This window comes from Colossoma macropomum, unplaced genomic scaffold (assembly GCF_904425465.1).
Source record: "Colossoma macropomum unplaced genomic scaffold, Colossoma_macropomum, whole genome shotgun sequence".
NCBI lineage: Eukaryota > Metazoa > Chordata > Actinopteri > Characiformes > Serrasalmidae > Colossoma > Colossoma macropomum.
The window spans coordinates 22199665-22223129 of NW_023494791.1; the positions used below are offsets into that span (position 1 = coordinate 22199665).

The 23465-nt window shown below is 39.2% G+C and overlaps 1 protein-coding gene across 3 annotated transcripts; it reads left to right on the plus strand.

Annotated features, from left to right (window-relative positions):
- Positions 1-1163: 1163 nt before the first annotated feature.
- Positions 1164-23258, plus strand: map3k21 (mitogen-activated protein kinase kinase kinase 21). 3 transcript variants are annotated; one of them, XM_036574426.1, is made up of 12 exons: positions 1164-2103; positions 2601-3369; positions 11448-11628; positions 11798-11946; positions 13129-13304; positions 13987-14227; positions 14679-14801; positions 16414-16512; positions 17243-17393; positions 17784-17878; positions 17980-18705; positions 19588-19964. In XM_036574426.1, the coding sequence occupies exons 2-12, from the start codon at positions 2634-2636 to the stop codon at positions 19962-19964; spliced, it is 3054 nt and encodes a 1017-aa protein (XP_036430319.1). In that variant the 5' UTR covers positions 1164-2103; positions 2601-2633. The 3 variants fall into 3 exon arrangements, with proteins under 3 accessions (XP_036430319.1, XP_036430321.1, XP_036430320.1); XM_036574428.1 differs by lacking the exon at positions 16414-16512; XM_036574427.1 differs by lacking the exon at positions 1164-2103 and having other exon boundaries at positions 2634-3369; positions 19588-23258.
- The last annotated feature ends 207 nt before the right edge of the window (positions 23259-23465 follow it).

The window sequence follows — 23465 nt, forward strand, 5'->3', positions numbered from 1 at the left end:
CTCTTACACTGGATCACAGTTAAAATTGTGCATATTTCTTTTTTAAAACAATTAACTTTTTTCATGATGAAGGTCAAATATTTCACAATTTGCGGTATTTTTAGCAAATGCATTTATTGATTTTAAATTTCTGGTAATTGATTTCATTGATAACTAAATGTTCATTTATGCTTTTGAGTGCAATAAATTGTCCTCCTTTACTATGACAAACTGAACAGAACAGTAGTATTTGAGAATACAGTGGTAAGGATGAATCATAACAGCTCCCTTTTTTAGGATTTATGCTTTGTTATACTTTTTCCCTTTTAACACATTAATTTCTAACATGACATTGATGCACATAGAATGAGGAGTAAATATGACCTATGAGAATTTATAGAAGTCTTTATTTATTGCATTGGTAACTGGCAAAGTTAGAATCACTGAAAGTAGCATGAATTTCACTATGTCAGAAAATTTTCCAGGACAATCTTTCATGAGGCCCTGAGGCAAAACAGTGAACCAGGATCAAACAAAAGTGCTATCAAAGTGTTGTGATATCATAAAGATAAATACTAAAAAAAGAAAGGAAGGAATTTGTATTAGAAGCTCAGTTAAAGAGAGTTTCAAGTGTTTCTTAAAAATGTGCACTTAGCTTGAATGAAAGGTGGAAGAAGATTAATCACCACTTTGTCGGTAGTTTACAGAGCGTATTTGCAGAAGGTCAAATCTAAGATCACATGTTGGAACATAAACAGGCGTTTATTCTGCTTAGAAGAAATGCATATAGAAGGCCAGATTTTAGCAATATTTCTCAAGTGATGAAAAACAACTTTAATGACTGCCTTTTCATGAGGAATACAGCAGCGCTTAGAATCTAAAATTACACTTCATGTTTGGTATATAAAAAAGGGCCTAGTTTTTCACAAAGCGGCTGTCTCTGTATTCCTGTACCATCAGTACTGTTTCCCTGATTTATTGGTAGAACATATTAAGGCATCCACTGAGAAATACATGACACACAAATTAGCTTCACAGTTGCTTAAAGTCTTTAAACTATTGAACATTTTTTTTACTGAAACTGTAGATAAAGGTGCTCTGCAGTGATCAGGTTTTCAATCTTGTTTTGACTAATAGGAGCAGAGGTCACGTGAGTAGAGCTGTCCAATCCGCGGGCGCTCTGTTTCTCTCCGTGCGGTCAGTAGCTCTACTGAGTTACTGGACTTTGGAGACTTGTTCCAAAACGCGTGTGAAAACTTACACACATTTCGAAACTTTAGAAGTCCAGGGACTGACCCCGTGCTCATGTGAGACGGCCGTAGGAGGAAAAACCTTTCTGTTGTCGCAGCGCGGGTGTCGGAGTTCGCCAAACTAGCGTCAAGTGTATTCAGTGAAAGTTCGTTACTGAGCGGCGAGCTAACGCTAACCTTACTCGTAGCACGACGTGGCTAAAGCCGAACTTACTTCGTTGAACAAACGTCGTGAAAGTGTAGAACTGGAAACCTGCGGCAGCTGTCTTGGTGAAGTAAACCGTTTCAATGAGTTATGTCACTTTTCCTTTTATGTTTACTCAGTTTGTGGAGCTAAATTCAAGTGGACTTGGGCAGGTAGGCGATAGTTTGCACCTGTAGCCTCGTTGCTGAAAGCTAACAGACTAAACTACGTGTGGCCTGTTCAAAGGGAAGCATTCTGTGGCTTCAGACTTTGGAAAAAGGGCCAGTAAAAGCTGGCAATACTTTGTTATGTCGTTGTTTGTGAATAGATGATTGAAAGTCCACTTTGTTGATCAGTTTTGAAGAGTGGCAGTGAGCTAAGCTAACGTTAATATTGCACTAATGCTGGTGTTCGCCGAGGTTCATAGACGCATTGCGGTCACAGATTGGCTTACGTGGAAAGAAAGCGATGAGTAAACACAACCACATCGGACCTGAGCCACTTTCCACCCGCGGATAAGAGGGAAAGTTAAATTGCCCCAGCAACTTTCTAATGAAGATCTTATTAGTCAAATAGGTATTGCACGTAACGGCATGGCACCTACTCTGGACACTTATTTCTCACTTTATTCTTACTTGAACATTGACACTAAAGAGTAAGAGATTCAACACCCCTGAAGCTAAATGTGAGGTATGTATTCATACTACTACTGCTTTACTGAATAAATCTGTGTTTGTTGATATGATCCCTTTTTTGGGGGCCCGGTAGTGGACAGTGGAGCCACTGTCTTCTTATCCATTGATCATAAGTGAAGACTTATACTGGGTTGAATGGGTTAAGTCTTGTGTTCAACTAGAGCGAAAACACTGTTTATATGATGGCTCATTCCCTCCATCATTCCCTACATGTTACAATAAGTGGGATGAATGTCTTAACTTTAACTCAAGTAACTCCTTAGTGTAATATCACTTTTTTGGTCAGTGAAGTAAGAAATAACTAAGAGAACTAGATATTTACTATACATCAGAGATTAAAATATTGTAGCTTATAGTGCAAAAACATTTCAGAAAGTTAACTAATGCTGCTACTGTGTTGGTGTTACTGATATTAATAATGTATCATTATCATAAAGTAACCATTACCCACTTGTACCCACTTCTTGTTTAAAATTTTGCTCTGATTTCCAGCGCACCTTATGGTTCTGCTGCGGGCCCCGAGCCATGGATGTTCCCCAGGCCGTTTCCCCGAGCGGTGAGGGATGCCGAGGTGAGCTCCCTGGCCGCCCGTGGCCCCCTCACTCTGCGCCAGTGTGCTCTCGCTCCCGCTCGCTGTGGACTGCAGTGTATGACTACGAAGCCAGCGGTGAGGATGAACTGAGCCTGAGGCGTGGCGACGTGGTGGAGGTGCTGTCTAAGGATGCAGCCGTGTCAGGGGACGAAGGCTGGTGGACTGGCAAGCTCAACCACCGCGTGGGCATCTTTCCCTCCAATTATGTCACATACCAGCCTACTGTTTATCGACGGGAGGCTGTGCCTGCATCCCCCGTGCAGATCCCCTTCAGTGAGCTGGTACTGGAGGAGATAATTGGCGTTGGAGGTTTTGGTAAGGTGTACCGGGGCACCTGGAAGGAGCAGGAGGTGGCGGTAAAGGCGGCCCGCCAGGACCCCGACGAAGACATCATGGCAACAGCAGAGAGCGTAAAGCAAGAGGCCAAACTCTTTTCCATGCTGCAGCATCCCAACATTATCAAACTTGAAGGAGTGTGTTTAGAAGAGCCCAACCTGTGCCTGGTGATGGAGTATGCTCGAGGGGGCACCCTCAACCGGGCTCTCACAGGCAGGAGGATACCCCCGCACATTCTGGTAAACTGGGCCGTGCAGATTGCCAGAGGCATGCACTACCTCCACGAAGATGCTGTGGTGCCTATCATCCACCGAGACCTGAAGTCCAGCAATAGTAAGCAAAATATTACACACAATGAGCCTCTGTGGGCCAAGTTTAACCTAAGTGCTTTTATGTTTTTGTCCTTGTCTTTCACTCACTCTGTCACTTTGCTATTTTTTTTTTTGTAATTAACCTGTTAATCATTAATTCCTAGTCTCGATTTCAAGTGTTCTTACTAAACAAATCTTAAACCGTACACCTGCGAGCCACAGAACTAGGGCTGCACTACAGAGACAAAATGTTATATTGCCATTGTGTCGCTACATATTGTAGTACGCCTTGCAATATGTTAAAAGCACATTGGCAGACGCTTGATGTGAAATTGTTAAAGATCGTCCTGCATTGTTTGACTTGTCTGTTAGATCACACGCAATTAGCTGTTTTTCATTCACACACCCAGAGAACACTCATTTGGAACATCTGAGATGTATCAAGATGCTCATAGTGCTCAATTAAATAAATAAAAAGGAGTCTTCTTTTACATACTTCAGCCTTTTGAGATATGGCAGAAGCCAACAAACTGTGTGTTGTGCAGACCACCTTAGAACTACAGTCTTTTCTAATTAACTGCGTCCTCCAGAAATCATAAACAATTATTGTTTGCAGAAATGCAGAAATTTCTCTCCAGCTGTAATATATATGTGTGTGAAGGGGTGTGCGCATGCGCTCGTGCCTGTGTGTGTGTGCATGCCTGTGTGTGTGTGTGTGTGTATTTTTCTGTTTAGAGTTTGTTGTTGGTTATTTCCAGTCTTAAGAGGATGTGAAATGATGTAAGAGTTTGAACAGCTGGGCCTTACTGAAATGATGCTGACTGACTGAAACCGTGTTAACATTTTTTTGTTGTTTTAACCAGAATTAGCCAGTAACAATGAATAACCAAAGCAGAAAGAGTGGTGGGGAAATAGTACTTAGATGCAGGTCTTATTTTATTAGTGTACAAAGTTTTACTGAATCTGGTAAATATTACATAAAAACTGCCAGCGTATAGTTACTAAAGTGAAGCATTGCATCCTTGTAGATGTTTTAAAAGGAATTCTACTGCTTTTTCAAAATGTCTACGTACTTAAACCAGTTAAGATACAAACATCGTGCACAGTAGTTTGATGTGAACTGTTTCTTTCCAGAGAAACATGATGAATCAGAATTGAGCACTGTGGTTATGATGGAAGACCTCAGCATTTAATACCTCTAAAAGCTACGTCACAGAAACCTATTATGCGAAATGGCTTACTCATTTATAGACTGATGTCATCATGTCTGAAGGTTTTTTTTTATTTTTTATTTACCACTATTGTACCATAATCAATATAGCATATAAAAAGATGTGTAGACTTGTGGTCATTTTGGATAGCAAATAAAATGACTATATTTGCGCTGCAGTTGTAGTGTTGTAACCCATGTTCCCATCACTGCCACCTTTAAAGAAATCTAAGCTGATGTGTTTTTGTTCATCTGCAATTTCTCTTTGAAAAACCACTAAATCAAGAAGTGGCTGGTGTTCTTACAAACTGGAAGAAGATGGTCATTAAGTCTTCCTATCTTTTTTATCTAATCTTTATTACTTAATGTTTGTAATATCAGTGTCTGTATAAAGCAGGGTCTTGATGTTAAATACAAGATGTAGGCCTATAAATAATGAAATACTAAGAAATGTATGTTGTCTTGTGTGCCGCTGTATCTGTTTTAGGTACTACTGTCTTACTGGTTTTAGCTTAACTTGTCAGAGTTACTGTGATGCTATACAGTAAAATTTATCCTGTAGCAATTAGTCTGCTTAATGGAAGAGGCAGTACTTTCAAGTATCATTAGAGTGGTTTTAATACAGCTTATTTTATAAAATGCCAATATAGCAAGGACATAGGATATGTATTTCATGGTATCTACAAAGTAGACTATTATTGTTTGGTTGCATTTCTATACAATTTCAAAGTGCAGTCATCACTGAATGGTTGATTGTGCCTAAAGTGGTGCTGTTTCTGCCAGAAGCAGTAATGGTACTGCTGTGATGCCTTTCGCCAAAGAAATGTTCAGTCCCTGCAGTCATGCTGGTGCTTTCTGCCTACAGTATTTTGTAAACTTTGGGAATTGTAAATGCCCGCATGCCCAGATTTTTTGGTTTGAAAGTTTGTTACAGGGACTGTTTTGGACACAAGTCATGTTTTAGCTTTTTCAGTTACAGTCGGATGCCACGGATGCTGATACCGAAGGCAGAATCCAAGCAGAGCAAATCCTGACAAGTTAAAAAAATGATGTTGCTGTGTAGATAAAAAGGGGTATCACCTTTTTCCTGAGCTGGCTTCTCATATATAGAGTATGGTGAATTTCAGTACTCCTGTTGACTTGGGCTGCTGCTGTAGTCTTGAGTGCTGCTAATGCTTTACCACTGAAAAGGAGAGATAAAAGTTGATTTGACTTATTTATATTACGGTCCAAGGAAACTTTGGGGTAGTGTGAGCAGAGAATTAGACACAGACTATTACGTACTAAAATATTCATTCAACAGTTGTATATTTTAAACAACAATACTGACTGCAAAACTACTCTGCACAGATCTGCAAAGCTTCTTTTGTGCAGTTATTTGTTTTGCACTTCTGCATTGCTTTTTTTTATATATATTAATTTGGTCAGCAGTGTACCCCCATTTACTGTTAACACAAGTTTGTTTGTCCCGCCACAAGATTGTGACAAACAACACTGGAAGCTTGCTGACCTTAATTGAAAAGTTGTGTGTTTGCTTAGGGCTGTACACAGGACACCACCCACTGTGTGCCAAGCCTTTTCTGTCAGTGCATTGCTTTCAACTCTTCGTAAGGAGAACCCCAGTGAATAAGGCAGCTCACTGGTCATTCAGCTGCGGTATTATTGAGCAGGTTGAAGGTGAAAGATACTTTGTTAGAGCGGCACAAATAGCACTTTCAAATCTCTAGCCCTGCCGCTCTTAACTTACCATTGAGAGAAACTACAGCTGAATCTTAAACCAGTGATTTACTTTGTGGCCAGACTTTAAGATCAGTGGTCATTCTTAAAGCATAGCAAAAAGTCAGTGAAATAGTGTTTGTGTGCCCTAATCTTTTAATACCTCACTCGAAGGAATGTCGCTAATGAGGGGGCAAAAGCTTAACACAAGTTTGTACAATGGAGTGGTCAAGCACTGGTTGCTAGGTGACTGCCGTCACAAGAATGCCCCGACTCCTCAGCCTGAAAGGCTTATTTTCCATTATATTTAATCTCCTCAATGGCAGCTGCTTTCTCTCCAAGACGGGGAGCTTCCTCTGATTGGAAGCATATGTAATGCAGAACTGTAGCCAGCAGTTGTAGTGAAACCTGGCCCAGTGCCAAGCCTTAGAGCACACATTATTATTGAGTTTCAGGAACATGAAACGAAAGTTTCAGGAATCTCAGGAATGTGTGTCCTCTCAAGAAGGCATGTAACTCAGAATGGGAAATAAAGAACAAAGTACTATTTGAAGCGCTAGGCAGCGTAGTATCGTAGTAAAACTGATAACCTTCCTAAATACAAAGATGATTTTCAGCTTAACAACATGGTCTCTATTAAACACCTGAAACAAAAGAGGAATGAGGTTAAACAAGCATTTATTGTCCCTGAACTCAAATTAGTAAAATTATTATTATTATTATCATCATTATTATTATTACTAGTACTACTCTTATTTGGCACTCGCCTATCTTTGAATTACTCCAAATCAGTTTAAAAAATTCTTTGAGAGATTTTAAAACGATCATTTCCGCACTAGTACATTCTTGGTGTTATTTTTTTATTTTTATTATTATTGTCCTAAGCATCTGAAACTGGGTGTGAACTGACATTCATTGCACAACTGTTCCTTTGTGCAATTCAAAGGATCAGCAACAATTATTGTTTTCTTTGATTACATAATGGAGTAAAGAATCATAATTCTAGGTCTCACAGATACTAGCTGGCCTTGTGCTTTCCAAAAGTCTTACAAATTTCTTTTTTAAACTAGTTACATAAAGGCTGTTTTGAATGAACATTTTCCAAAACTTCTCTGATTTCATAGGTGTTTCAGAACCCTTAACTTTGGGCCCCAGTGAAACTGTAAACATGTGCACATGCCATCTTGTTTTGAAGGTTGTTTCTTCGCAGGTACCTCAAGCTGTGTCAGTGCTGTTGAGAAACAGCTGAGATTCACTAACGCAGACTACCCAAACCTGTTTGAAATGGAATCCTGAGATGCATGTCTTCCTTATGATGAAGGTTTCTGGTTTAAAAAAAAAAAAAATCATTCTGTGGTGCACTCTTCTGTGCACTGGCTAATAATCTTAAATGGTAGAATGGAGGATTATTTATGGAATGGAGAAACTGCAACCAGCAAAACAGTCATTTGACAACTTTTACTAATTAAATGATATATAAAAGTAGTTGGTGTAATTCTGTCTCAGACGATTTGACTACATGACGATATGAGACAATGTTTGAAAGTAAGTTTTTAAACATGGATCACTTAATGCAGCTGTGCACTGTTGTTATGCAGAATCTGAAAGGCTGTCTCCTGCATGTTTTATTCTTAGAACAGTCCTTGGAATTCAGTGCTATCTGAGTAAATAGAAAAGAAAATGTAGTGCTGAGGTGTAACAATGCATCATGATATGACAGGGAAAAAAAAAATGTTTTAATGTTTTAATAAATCTTTTAATTATGCTATATATTTCACTCACGCTGTTTGAGTACGAGAGCTGCAGAGCCTCCCAGCTCTAGTACCATTAGTAAGTTGTGCAACAACACGATTATAGAGTACCGATTTGTGAACACAATATCGTAACTTAAATCAAATTGAGGACTGAGTGTATTATTATGGTATCTGCTGAGTTGTCATAGCTCTTTGGTAGTTTTGGAACTGTTTGCTTTCAGATAGCTTTTCCAACAAGGGAAACTGCTGAGTTTTTCATGATAACTTCAGCTGGCAGTAAACCAACTTGCCTTGTAATAATGAAGGTGACTGCTTAATCTTCAGTTAAATGTGGATTAGGCATGTGCCTTTTATCATGGTTTCATGGTATCACTATATTGTTTTTAAAAAAAAAGCTACATAAATAAGATAAGCACACACAGAGTATTTAAAATGTCTTTTTTTTTATCAGGAATGTGTAGGTGGCTATACTTTCCCGCCCAAATTTCTCCCTAATTTAGTCGTATTTAATTCCACCCACTAGTTAAGACTCCCCCAATCACTCAATACCAATCCTTCCTAGCATAAGAGAGCAGCCATGGACTCCCAGCCATGAATGGCTGTAGCATCATTGGGGATCGAACTCACAATCTACATATGATCGGGCCAACATTTAGACAGTTGTGCCATTTGGGAGCTTGTGGTTATACATTTTGTGGAGTTTTGTTTGTTTTGTTTTTTTTTTTTTAAAAAAGTGCTTGATGGCGCTTGGACCAATTAGCGTTTTTGTGAGGTCGATACCGATTGCCGAATGTCCTTTAGCATGATCAGCCAATTCCAATTGGAGGCAGGGACGGAGTGATGCCGCACTTAACTATGCTGGCAAAACACCAGACAAGGTTAAATTGATTTGACCACTTTAACATTGCAATAGACTCATGTGAATTAGGTGCAGTCTTAGATTCATGGTCAAATGCTCACACGCCTCAAACCATTATCAGTTGTATTTGCAGACACAAATAGCAACAAGTTATCTTTGCAAACTCTTGAATTGAATTATTTTCAGACCAAAAAAATCAAGCAGCAAGATAAAATATTTTAATAGTGCAAATGCTGCTACATTCTGTGGCTCCAGCTGTCAAAAAAGTGAGTGCTACTTAAGAAACAGTGGTCAATTCAGTAATACAAGTGAAGCAGCATTCACATTTATCACAAAAAAAGGTTCTGCTCTTGCCTAGGCCTTTCACTTTAATGGAGCCTTTTTTCCTCTCTGCACCGAGATCTGATCCCAACATGCGGAGGCAAAAGTTAAAATTTAGCTGGCTACTTTAGATCATGTGAGGAGCCCAGCCAGGATAACACATCATCTTTAGTACTTTGCCAGTGGCTTGTTGTGCTAAGTGCTTGCTAGCGAGCTTCAGACACTTGGATGTTTTTATCATTGTCAAGCTTTGCCAGTGGTTCTCAGCCTTAGGGTGGGTCATTAGACAAAAAAAGACAAAGGCATTTTTTTAATTACATATTTCTTTCATCTTTTTCCTTCTTACCAATCATATTGCAGTTCTCATATTACTAACTGTTTTTTGTCCGTGGCATATTTGCAGCATATTTCTTTACCTGGCTGCCTGCCAAGTTCCCAAAGTAGTCTATGATTTGTCTGTCCAATCCTGTCCCCAGTAGTCCACAACTTGTTGCCTGTTTGTCCACAATTCTCAGTACAGACCTTTACTTTATAAATACCTATTGTTTATAGAATTGCTACTGCTTTGATAATGCTAATTAATGATAATGCACTAGTACCTCCATGGGATTTGTGGTCTTGGCGACAAACTAATGGGTGAATTAGTACTTACAGCAACTGTAAATGTGTTCAAATTTTGTCACATATGACAGTAACACAGTTTTTACCTGGTTTCTTGCAGTTTTACAGTGAACCTTCAGAAAATATTTTAAGTTAAAGACTCTACCTAGTTGGAGAATGTTAGAATATGAACATGGAAAAACAAGGTTTTTGATGTGATGACTATACTTTTGGAGGTCTCCACTGTCTTTGAAGAGTTATTGTAGCTAATGGCCAGTTTGAACTGCAAAGTATTTTTGATGTGTTTACTGCAGCAGTAAAACGTATAAAAAAGAGAGAATGAATAATGAATGGTTTCTAAGTAGAAATGTGTTCTATCTAGTAAATCTATGTTGCGAAAAGTTTAAGTTTAGTAGCAAGTTTCAAAATTATCATAAAATGGACAGGCATGATTTGAGTTTTAGATTTTTATACCCAATACAGTTTTTATGCCTGAAAGTCCATATAAGTTTTTCAGAAATGCTTGATTTACGCAGTGTTTCTTCTTCTTTCTTCTCTTCATTTTTTTGTTTTTTGTCTATGTCTCATAGACATAATCAGTACGCACCAGAGAGATGCATTACCATGTTATCAGTGTCCCGATGCTAGGGACAGTATTGGTATCAGCAGTAAAGAATGCGGATACCACGAAGCAATTTTTGATGTATACGCTCTCTACTGAGTGATGTGTGCATGCTCACCAATAGATGGACCTTAACTGATGCAGCAGCATGTCAGCGGTGTGGAACAACTATAGTAGTAAAAATGCTCATGCAAAATCTGTAATACCATTATTTTGAGGGGACACGACAGTAGTGGACGATATACCAATTGCAGTTCTTTGTAACTCACACACCTAAGGTTAGCATTCAGCACTCCATTAGTCAGCTACATCAGACAGTGGCATGGTGTGGGGCCTGTTGCTCCCATCAAGCCGAGAAATACCCTGCTCAACTGCTACTACTGACAGCGTGAATGACTAATATTTACTAAACTCCGGTAGAGTGTGGTACTCTGAGATGTAAGCATGTTTTATGCATCCACAGGTTTATCTATAATTGTTCAGTTCTGTTTTTAACGATTTTGTACCATAAAAATATTTTACATTGACTTCTGTTGTTAAATATGGTTCTCATGAAAGTGAATGGGCATTTCAGAATAATAGCCTACTTACAAAAATAGGTTTTCTTAACCCCTTTCTGTGGGCCTTCTGCTTGCCATTCTGCAGGTGAAATGGAAATCAATTCATTGGATATTTTCCTTTCAATAATCAAATAAAATTGTTAAATTCACAATAGAATACATTTTTTTATTCTGTTGTAATTAAAAATATGAAAATTCAAGCCTGAATTTAGGGATGTCCAAATGGGTGGAAAGTTTTCATTAAAAATGTGTGGATATACTAATTTTATTGCGTCTACCTTGGATGTCTCTACCACTGAACAGACACAACGTTAAAAATTGATTTTAGTTTTTGTCCTGAAATGTTTGTGATGATGGTGAATCATGACTCTGTCCATGTTTGCTTTAGGCTGTATCTAAAATTTTGTGATATGTTGAATGATCACTTTTATTTATGTACCTTCTTTTTCTTTCTACAGTTTTACTACTTGAAAAAATTGAGAACAATGACATTGGTAGGAAGACACTGAAGATCACTGACTTTGGGCTTGCCAGAGAGTGGCACAAGACGACCAAAATGAGTGCTGCTGGCACATACTCTTGGATGGCTCCTGAGGTCATCAAGTCCTCCCTCTTCTCCAAAGGCAGTGATGTATGGAGGTAAGCCCTGACCTGTAAAATGTTAGGCTTTCATGTGTTAAATGAGACAGGAAGTGGTATACAGTAGGGAATCTCATTGTGTAATGAAATGAAATAGTTAATGATATTAAATCTCTGTAAACTGTAATGCCTTAGTTGCATAAATAAATCTGGTTTGCCCTCTTTCTAGTTATGGGGTGCTCCTCTGGGAACTGCTGACAGGAGAGGTACCTTATCGTGGGATTGATGGTTTGGCCGTTGCTTATGGAGTGGCTGTCAACAAATTAACACTTCCCATCCCATCCACTTGTCCTGAGCCTTTCGCCAAGCTCATGGAAGGTATGTTTGTTTTGTTTAGGCCAGAGCACACCAGCTCAATGTCCTCCAACAAACCCAAATTTTAATATTGTGTGTCATACCTGTGTGTGATTGCTGGGAGACTCTAGAAACTTAGTCCCTGCTCTCTGTCCTCCACTATTCATGCTGTTCTAGAATGTTTGGAAACATAAAAGCTGGCTGTTCATTCGTTTCAGTTATGTCATTATTATTTTTTTTTCTTCATACTAATGACCGTCTCCTGCAGCACCTCAATTAGAATGATGGTGGATGATTAAAAGAGAATACCAGTACTGAAAAAATGCAATTTGTTCAAAAAACTAAAGTGACTGATGTTGATGTTACTGATTTTAAATGTCTGTCAGCAGACACACTGACCGACACATGAGGGTGTAATTTTGTTGTTTTTTTTGTTTTTTTTTACCACTTAGGCACGAACACTTATGTTACTGTTATATGGATAAAATACTTTTGCAGGGCTCCACTACACTTGCCTGCTGCTTAAATCCCTTTGGACGTTAAAACCTCAAATGTAATTTTTTCACTGATATATATATAGTTTTGTTTAGTACAGAGTCTGTCTCTATGCTCTGTAAAAGCCTGAATATTGTTACAAGAAGCTATTGACGCTGCTTCTTCGGTGCTGAATGGGTGAGTGGGATTTGAAGAAGAAAAAACTGAACAGGAAAGAGAATGTCAAACAAACGAAAATGGTGTGATTACCTTAGTTATTTAACATTATGCTGGTGATCCAGTGAACTCTGTCCCCAAGTACATCACTGATTTTAACACTAATACATCAACAATAAAAACACCCAAAAAGAAACAAGAATGGTATGTTGATGTGTTGATTCATTTGCAAAGAATTTACTATAAGCTGTACATAGGCTACTTAGAAAGCTAACACTAACACTATTAGCATTTCTGCTTGTCTCCACAGAATACGTGTTTTTGCCCTAGAATGTTCTCTCTGCATTCACACAGTTCACCCTTGTTTGCCATTATAAGTGCCAATATTAGTATGTTGGTGTTTGTCATTGAATGTTTGATCATGCCACATTCTCTGTGTACTTTGTTGAGCTAGTACATCCCCAGTAGGTAGTCAACATTACCATTACTTAAAACTCTAATTTGCAGCATTATTTAAATGTGCAATCTGCATTAATTATATGTCGCACTTTGTAGAATGCTGGGAGCAGGATCCTCACATCCGACCAACATTCGCTGCTATCCTGGAGCAGTTGACAGCCATAGAGGAGGCAGTAATGGCCACCATGCCGCAGGACTCTTTCCACTCAATGCAGGACGATTGGAGGGTGGAGATCCAGGAGATGTTTGATGAGCTGCGGACTAAAGAGAAGGTCAGCCTTCCGTCCTCTTCAAAAGCATCTTCATTCTTACTCAGAAAAAGTTCATTGTAGAATCGGAGCTGCTGGTTCAGTAGCTGTCAAGCTACAACTAAGGCAACTGTTAAATGCCTGAATGTCATTGCTTCTTTGTCAGCGAGTGATAGTCATAGGGAGGCCACTATGAAAACATCTCTATTTCTGTGAAGCAACACTCAATATTTCAGCTAGGGAAGCTTCTGGATGTTGTTTATTTTCTTTGATACCAAGTAAGAACAACAAATTGATTGTGTAGTGTGGATCATTTGCAGGCATTACTATAGTTTTCACTAGCTTTTACTTTTAATAAGCGAAGAAATTGATATATTATAATAATATAAATATTATTATAGAAAATAATGGAAAGACATCGTAGGGATGTTTTGCCATTATTGGCAGAAAAAAAAAATCCTTTTCATTTTGAACTTAAATTATAGTAGATCATCTGGAAAGCATTAAGCACTTTTTTTAGTCATTATTTTCATGATTTTCTCATTAATCTCTTCAACAAACCTGCAGCCATACTAAATGATATAGCTACCCAAGGTTTCTGTTCAGACTACCCGTGTTGTGTTTGCATTAGTTTTGGAAGTGTCACAAACTTGCACCAAACCCACCACTATTACCAGGTCCTTAAATGTTGTGCATGCTTCTCCAGGAACTGCGTTCGCGTGAGGAGGAGTTGACACGGGCAGCGCTGCAGCAGAAGTCACATGAGGAGCTCTTGAAGAGGAGGGAACAGCAGTTGGCCGAGAGAGAGATCAATGTGCTTGAGCGCGAGCTCAACATTCTTATTTTCCAACTCAACAAGGACAAGCCCAACGTCAAAAAGAGGAAGGGCAAGTTTAAGCGCAGTCGCCTCAAGCTTAAGGATGGAAACCGCATCAGCTTGCCTTCAGGTCAGTTGGCAGGGGTGACTTTTCTCTACAGCTGAAAGATAAATCGTTTTTATGTAGACATAGCAATTTAAAAGAGTGCAATGTATAAATTGTAAAAGCTGCAGTTTTTATTATAGCCTGCATTATCAACAACTTTGTCTTAAGTGAGTCAGACCAATCAGAAGCAACCAACTTGCCATGTACTGAATACAGGACAACACAACCACAAGTAATTGTCGGTATGGTGCAATATGTTCAGCGTTCATGAAGCCAGACACAGATCATCATAAAGCATAGACAAATATTGAAGTGCAGGACAGTGACCAGAGTTAAGGCTGTACAATACTGAATAGACATTGTTATCAGAACAGTAGTAGAAAGGGCATTGCATCAACCGTGTAGAAATGTTAAAAGTGCTGTCTGTGCAAAAGGAAAGTTAATGTTTGTGTGCGTGGGCATATTTTTGTCTCAGATTTTCAACATAAGATCACAGTGCAGGCTTCACCTTCCATGGAGAAAAGGAGGAGCCTCAACAGCACCACTTCCAGCCCCCCCAGCAGCCCTACTCTCATCCCCCGCCTGCGTGCCATCCAGTGTATGTAGGCTTTACTCACTCCCTGACCTCACACCTCCGTTTGGGTTACTTTAATTTGTTGTGAAAACTTATTTTTGAGAACTTTTTATTTCAGAATACACTCATCACGCAAAGAAACATTAAAGAACAAAGAACAAACTTCATAGCACAGCAAATGAAGCATCAAGCTCACATAGAGGTGTCAGAAGAGTTACTTCAGTGTTTCATGCAGCCTAAATACAGTACTGTGGAAAAAGTCCATTTTTCATTTATTTAATTTCCACTCACAGCAGCCTTTACAGTTAATTTGTTTTCAGCATCTGGGGGAAGCATAAAATAGAAAATCTATTTAAAGAAATGGCACAGAAGCCTCAACAAGTAAATATAATATGCCATTTTTATTATTTAATATGTCCACCCTTTGCTTTTATTACAGGTTATGTTCTTTTTTGTTTTGGAGACTTGCTTTCAGTATTTTAAAGAAATCTGCAAGTATATTTTCCCCACACCTCCAAAGTTCAGTCTCAGAAGTTGGTTGCATTTCTGCTTCTAATGATTCAAATAATCCCACATACATTAAATGTGATGAGCTGGGAACACCAGCAGCTTCTGTGTTTGCTTTGCAAATGTTCTTCTTTTCTTTTTCTCAGTAAGAGCTTCTTGACAGCTAAACATCTTTTTTCAGTCTCATAGCATTGAGTTTTCTTCTCACAGAGGAAGGAAGGATAAAAACACCTGGGGATGTTTTCAAATCTGAAGCAAGAGTGAAGCTTGATTTCTCCTTTCTCTCAAAAATGAAAGCTTTAAGTGCTGTTTCTCTTAATGTAACAGTTCTGGTGGTTTACCAGGTCTTGCATGGTTTTTAATGTAGGAGCCTAATTTTCTTTATAGCTTTGATAAATGTTTGAACACTCTGCTGAAATGTTTTTTTTTTTAAACTTAGTTTCATTTGATTTTTCCCTTCTTTATGCAGGTGGATTATCTTATAATGGATAAACTTCTCAGAAATATCTCCTGAAAAATGAATAACTTGACAAGAGTGAGACAATACACTTGTCTCACCACTCTTTTCTCTGTAGCCATTTTATTTACTATCCAAAACCACCAGTGAGCTTAGAGGTCTTTTGAGTATGTATGTATGTATGTATTACTGCTGTTGATGATAAAATAGTGCTAAAAGAGTGCTAAAATGGTGTTTGCCTTACAACACCTTTTATGTACCCCTCCACAATAAATAGTTTTTAAAATGCGTTTTATGTCAAAGTCCAATCTCAGAAGTATTATAAAAGTGTTTTATGCATCAGAAAATGTATTTAATGTAATAACCTTCTGTGGAAGTGCTTTTAGAGGCATTAAACTCTTTAGACATCTGGTTCCGATCACCACCACTGTGAATGATTCTGTCTTGCTAAGTTTCTTTAGAATAGACAGCAAACTTTACCTTGTTTACATCTAAACACTTTAATTATGCAGAAATTTTAAAAAAGCCTGTTAAATTCCTGTTTAATGTCCACTTTGACTGGAGATTAAATGAATGGTCTCTGACTTTAATAGTACTATACATTGAAAACATTTTCATATTGATCAGCAATTAGTGACTGACTGTTTCCACAACATTGTTCTTTCCCTTTAGTGAGCTGTCCGAGTGACTCTTGCCAAAGGGACAGTATATATGTGTATCACCAAGACGTGGATATCACAAGTGAATATAAACCTCGAACAGGAAGGAGAGGCAAGGATGCTGTGATCCTATGGGTTCTCTGCTCGTGTTTCACCATCGCCAGGGCTTGGCTTTGCTTCATTGTGTACTGCTGTTAATATTTTTTTCTTCAACAAATTAACAGTTTTTAAGAGTCTTATTTACAGTGTTTGCTTCTTTACCAGCCACGGGTATGATGAGCAGTGTGGGTTGCCATTGATATGACACTGTCTTGCTTTTTTTAATCAGCTCCACAGCCTGTTAGGTTGCACCAATCAATCTTAACAGTATTTGCTCATAGACCCATTACTAACTTTCTCCTTCCATAAGTATTGGGACAGTTAATTCACTTTTTGTTCTTCTTTAAAACATGCCTGCTGATACAAGTCAGCTACTGTCTTTTTGTATTTTGTGCTCTGGGATCAGTAAACCTGCATGTACAGAAGTTAGATGATGAATTCAAAAAACATGCTTCGTAACTATAAAACTGTCCACATGCTTATGGAAGACCTTGGTCAAGGTTAAGTCAGTAAGAGGAAAAAATATTTGGTACACTTTTGTTTGCTTAACTGTTTTCAGCTTCAATCACTGTGTACACTACTGAGCGTGGTGACGGTTGCTGTAAATTGTCCATCGTCTGAAATGTGGTTCTTGCTTTGGTGTGAAGGGCTAATAATGTTGTAAATCAGAGCCTGCTTGGTAGATATAAACCACCCTTACTGGACATTCAGACTAGTGATGATTGATCTGCTGTCCGTTGCAGTAACACTGGATGAAAGCAACAGAACATGGGGCAGGAGCACTATCTATAAGCCTGAGGAGTTTGAGGATGCAAAGAAGGGCATAAAGAAGAAGGTTCGCACATGGGGACCGAGCTCCATTCAGACCAAGGAGAGAGGAAACTGTGCTGAAAGGTACACCAGTATTTGCTTGTTTGTTTGGTTTTTTTATGTTCTTTCATGCTTGATGAACTACCACACTTGTATACACTGAAATTGAAGTGCAGACTACATGCTGACGATGTCTTGTTTCTAGAGCAACGCTTGTGCTTAAATTAAAGGAGGCACATGACTTCTCAGTTAACAGTGTCTCCAATGTCAGGAACTGTAACCTTAGATTGTTGTTTTTGTCATTGAAATAAACAAGCAATGGCACTTGCTGCCTGTTATCACCTCTTACAGTGTTTCTTTTCCTGTACGGGGAGAAAAAAAGGTGTCTGTAAGGTAGATGTCAAAAGGAAAGATCTGTCAGTTGAGATGTAATGTAGCCCAAGTGTCCTCACTGTATTATTGCTTGGCTTGTAGAGTTCGACCACTGTCAGATGGAAGTAATCCTTGGTCTACTAGTCTCATGAAGTCTCAGAAATCTGTGCCTCTGGCTGCATTATTTGCAGAGCAGGGTAAGTGAACAGCGGCACACTACTGAGCGCTGGTTTAGTTTCCCTCATATTACTACAGTAATGACTGTCTGTCTTAATAATGCTTATATCCTCTGATTTAGGAATGGCTAAAGATGACATGAGCTCTACTGATGCTTCAGACAACAAACCAAAGCAACTCAAGTTCCCTAATCAGGTGTATATTGATCTACCTCTGTGGAAGGATGAGCAGGGTGAGGGGGCAGGGCCTGGCGGAGGAGGGGGTGGGGCTGAAAGCCAGGAGGATCCCACCACCTCAACTAGCTCTACCAGCACCACCCCTCAGCACACGCCCACCAACAGCCTGAAGCGTTCGAGTGGGCGCCGCCGCACTGATTCAGTGCTCTATGGCTGTGCCTCTATCCTAGCATCCGTGGCTCTGGGCTTCGACCTACGGGAGGTCCACAGGGCTGTAGCCAGTGAGGAGCTGGAGCCACGGGAGGAGAAGAAAAAGCGCGAGGGTCTCTTTCAGCGGGCCACACGCTTCCGTCGAAGCACTAGCCCCCCTGGCAGCCGTTCACGCAAGGACGACGCTTCACCGGCACCCGTCAACCTGCTGGCAATGTCTTCCATCTCAGAGTGCAACTCTACCAAGTGTCTCCTCCAGTCGGACTCCGAAGGGCCCGAGCACAGCCCTGTGAAAGAGTCACCGCCAGACAGTTCCAGGTTATATCAGGCTGGCCAGGTAGCATTGCCAGCCCAGAGTGGCAGGACCCTAGGCAGAGAAGATGCTCCTGGACCAGACCACAACCATGCCCCTGGCTCCCGGCTTAGGAGGAAGAAATCCAGCCCTGCTGTTTGTCACAACAGTGAGTAATGTAGAGATGTTATGATTAAGTCCTCATCAGAGTAATTTAAAATTGAGTATCTGTCAATACCAGGTTCCAGGCCTGTGTTTGTATATGTAATGAGTTTTGGCCATTAGTCACTTTAAAGAATGGATATCCTGCATTTTTTTTTGTGTGTGTGTGTGTGTTTGTTGCTGTTTTTTATTTTTACTTGGCTGTTTTTAACCTCTCTTTGTCCCTTAGAATTAGAACAGGCTATTTTTGTTATATTCTTAAGATTGTTATATGTAAATGACCTTTGTTGTGATTGGCGGACCTGTATAGTGCCTCATTCACAAAGCAGTCCAGGGTTAAGCATTCCTTATAAGTTCAGTATGAGTGGCAGCAGATTGTGGATATATGTAAATGCATTGGTTTTCATGAAATCACAAAAACAGTAAATTCAAAATGGGCGCTTGGGTTTTTGCAGCTTAGTTTCCTACTGTTTGGTGTGAAACGTTGCATCGAACTCTTATATTTTTAAAAAAGTATTGATTTCAGTTTACTGAACTTTAAAGTGCTGCAGTAAACATCCCTTCATTTAAGATATGTGCACTCTGAACTAACATCTTATGTTTTATTTTTAAAATTTTTTTATTTTTTTGGGACTACTTGTGTGAAAACCATTTTAGTATTATGAATATACAATTTTTGTATTTGTAACTGCTTGTTTACTCCTGGCTCGCAGCTATTATCAGTCTGCTTAACTGTACTTGGACATCCTTAGTGCTGTGAGCAGCAGTTCTGTTGAAGGGATCAGTGGAGCTTAGATTTTTGACTTAACAATTTATATGTTGCATGCCTAAAGCAAGTGTTGAATAATACATACCTAGGGTTAAATGCTTTTCTACTTTGTCCCAACAGCTGGTACCAGTAACTCTGTGACCAAACCTGCAGTCTCATCCTCCCAGAGGAAGAAGCCTGACAGAGAGACCAGCCAGGAGAAGCAAATCACACCAGAATCAGTGTCCAGACCAAGACCCCTCTCTCTAAGAGGTAAACCTCACTCCTGGGGCCTTCTGAGGAGTCGTAACAAGAGCTACTCTCTCGGGCACTACTCTGGAGAGAAGAGTGCCCAGAACCTTGGGATTGTGCTCTCTTCTGAGGTCAAAGTGGACTGCTCTCTGCTGGATATGGACACTGAGGGTCAGAAACGCGATTGCACTGTTCCCCTCTGTCGAATTCAGAGCACCCCAAGTCGTCCCTCTGTCTTTGAACTGGAAAAGGAGTTTTTGTCCTGAAATAAGCTGCCTCTCCTTATGGAGCCTGAATCATGTTTTGACTTCACAAAAGATTTTCCACTTTTCAGGATTCACTGAACACCATGGCTTTTCTCCTAATTTTAAGCTATTGCTGCTGGAGTTATCATGTTTTACCTTTTTATTTATACTCAGTTTATTTTGATAAGTAATTTAATATGAAAGGACATATGAAGAGAATGATCAACATTCCATTTTACTGAAGAGTTGCCAGTGTGTAGCCTGTTTGTTTTTACACTACCACTTGACTTGTGCACATTCCATATGAAGAGGCAAGATCTCTGCATATGATGGTACTACTACTGTTAAAGAGCATTGTAATGTGCTTTTTTGTATTAGATACATGATCAAGTTACGTATTCTTTATTCGTCCTGGATGTTTAGAATCAAGTTCATTATGAATTTAAACATTCTGGAAATCAAATACTACTGTAGTCTGCTCCAATCAAATTCTCTTAATCCCACCCCCAGCCCCTCCCTCACCCCCTGCTCATTTCTTGGCCTTTGCGTATGTAGATGTGGTGGCACAAGGAGACTTTGGTGTACAGTGTGGAGTGTTTTTCAGTATTGTCCTTTACTCCAGTGAGCCGGTACAAATAAGCAAATCATAAATGGTCACAGAAAATGCGTTAGTTCCCTGTGGAAGTTACATGGGTCATATGACAGCAGAGGGACAGAACGACTTCCTCTGCTTTTAACTGGACACTTTCTGCTTTTCTGTGAATTTCGCTGTAGTGAATGTTCCAAAATTTAGATTGTTTGCATTAAACCACCCACGGTTTCCCTGCAGTTTATGACAGCTTTTTATATAGTGTTATCCTTAGAAGCATTTGCCAGGTCTGGCCTGGTTGAAATAGCATAGTTAATCATTGTGCCATCAGTATTACAGTAATCAGCGTTGTTCTTTCAGATGTTTGACGGAAGTTTTCTTGCTGTGTAGACCTTTTTGGCTTCCCACAGGTGACCTTTTCTTGATGTCTCCACACCTGGGGAAACTTTGAGCATTGTCTGATATTTGGCCAATGTTTGTCAGATATCTAAGTGCACTTTTACTGTGCGTGGTTGGTTTACTTCCCAAAATGTACAAGATCCAGACACGCATTTGTGCGTTCTAGTGCTACCTTGTCAGTGTTTTCTCATGGTAACACAGCTACGTAGAAAGACACAGAAAAGGAACTATTTGTATTTGTTAATACATGCCTGAATATCCACAGCTGAGGATAGAAAGAGTGAAATGTCTTCATTTCAACTTCAAAACCACTCCATCTGAAATAACTGGCAGCCCTGCAACACAATTTCAGGATAGTGTTGCCTGAAAAGTTTGTAATGTTTTTCACAGGAATAGCTGTGATGATTGCATATCCTGCCCCAATTGCATTTGGCTTTTAAATGAAGTTTTTTCATTGCACACTCTAGTATTCTGTGTAGAATAATAACTGATATTAATGTGCTGTTTTATTTGGGGCATTTGTAGACAATAGTGTCTTATTGGATGGATTAATGTGACTTTGATGAGCTTATGCATTGAATCAGCTGACTTAAAAGAAGTTTTTGATGCCTCCTTCAGCACGGTTCCAGACTCAGTAATATTAGCAATTTATTCCCTAATGTCTTTTAGCTTCTGCTTCCCTGATGGTGATCTGTTGTTTATTTGTAATGGAAAAGCTCACAGAATTGCTTCCTATGCGTCTCCTGTATATCTCCCCAAAAAAAGCTCTATACAAGGCTGCTAAACAGACTTGATTACTTGCTTTCAGCTCAGAGCTCTGAAGTATCAGTGCCCCTACTGAAGGTTGCAGTTCTCTGAAAATTACTTCCAGAATATTAGAAAAGACTACTAGTAGGGGCATAAACATTTATAATGGTGCTTTAAGGTACTGGGTTCAGAAGTAGGCACAAAAAGTGTATATCAATGCACTGTTCCTAGAATTAAAGAGCCTTTTCTTTTAATAACGTGGTTGTTGACAGTCATAGCAGGCCTAGATATTCATTCTTTGTGCATCACAGTGCTGATATTTTTCCAAGCTCATTTGCTTCAATTGTATTTTCTCAAATGCTTTTATGGTGTTGTCCTAGACTTTGTTTTGTGCAGTCATCTCCAAAAAGACTTTGGTAATCATTTATTACTTTCCTTGCCTCCTTCGCGCGTCACCTGATATCAAATAACTGGATCCGGGGGACTAAGAGGAAATAATAAGTAAATGTTTAAAAAATGCGAAAACCTTTACCTTGAATTGTTTTGTAGATTTGATGAACTCAGTCTGCCTGAATTGTGCTATTCACTACCAGGGTCCATATATATGCTTTGCAGCAAGAGAATGTGTTCACTCCAGTCAGGGTGTAGGTACGATGGAAGTGTAGTGTCACTTTAACGAAAGATATTCTAGGGTCTCCAGTGGAAAAAGATTTAAATCTTTGCAGTTACCTCACTTATTCGCAAATGTCTGGACCTTCTTGTGAAGTAGGCATGTGTGTGTGGTCTGGTCACAATGTCAAAATGTCCTGAATTAACTGCACATTCAATGTGGTGATCTTGGTATCTTCTTATGTAGCACTGTGATTTTTGATATTATGACTTTTTATTTTGATCATGTAATGACAAACATATGTTTTCATGTGAAATTGATTTTATTATTATTTTAAAGTGTTATATAGACAGGACTGGCAGAGTGCTGAGTGAGGCTGGAACTGCAGTTGCACGCTTGATTTTATGAACAAAAGACTGTGGAAACCTTGTGCTTTGTATGATGTCCATACAGTAATTATTTTTACTAAGATGAAGTAATGATACAGTGGAGTTTCTTGAGAGAGACAGTGGTAGGTACTGTATTTTTCATTACATTATAGACTTCCACGCTGTTTCATCTGGACACTCTTTGTGAAAGTGCCCTGAAATGCATAAATGAACTGAGCGTTTCACTGGATTTAGGGACCAAACAACACATTTTCACTTTCTTAAATTTTTCACCAAAGTTGAACTTTTTCTTTTGAGAAGGCAAAACCAGCAGTTTGGTTTGTGAAAATGTTTTTAAAAATAAATACATTTGTTACATAGTACACATATACTGTATTTAGTCATTACAGGTGCTTTTGCATCATTTGCATTCTTTCAGTGTCCGTTTGACCCACTTGACCAAATCAATGTTGAACTTTGTTTCTTGGAGGTGGGTTGCTGGTGCTCTTTACCAGCTATTTGCTCCAATAGTGGTTAATGGGTTGATCCCAGAGTTACTATTATATTGTACACAAGTGATCAATAAATCCTTTTATTCCTGATTTGATCTGTTTATTGTGTACCAACTGGTAGGTTTTTTCTTGTTTGCCATTCCAAGACGTCCTAGCAAACGTTGTCCCTGCCCGCCCGGAAGAATATAACCCTTCTCAAAAGGTCATACTCCATTTTACCATATAAGTGCACTTGTAGTTCTACAATTCCATCTGTTTTTTCTGCATGCTTTGTTAGCCCCCTTTTACACTGTTTTT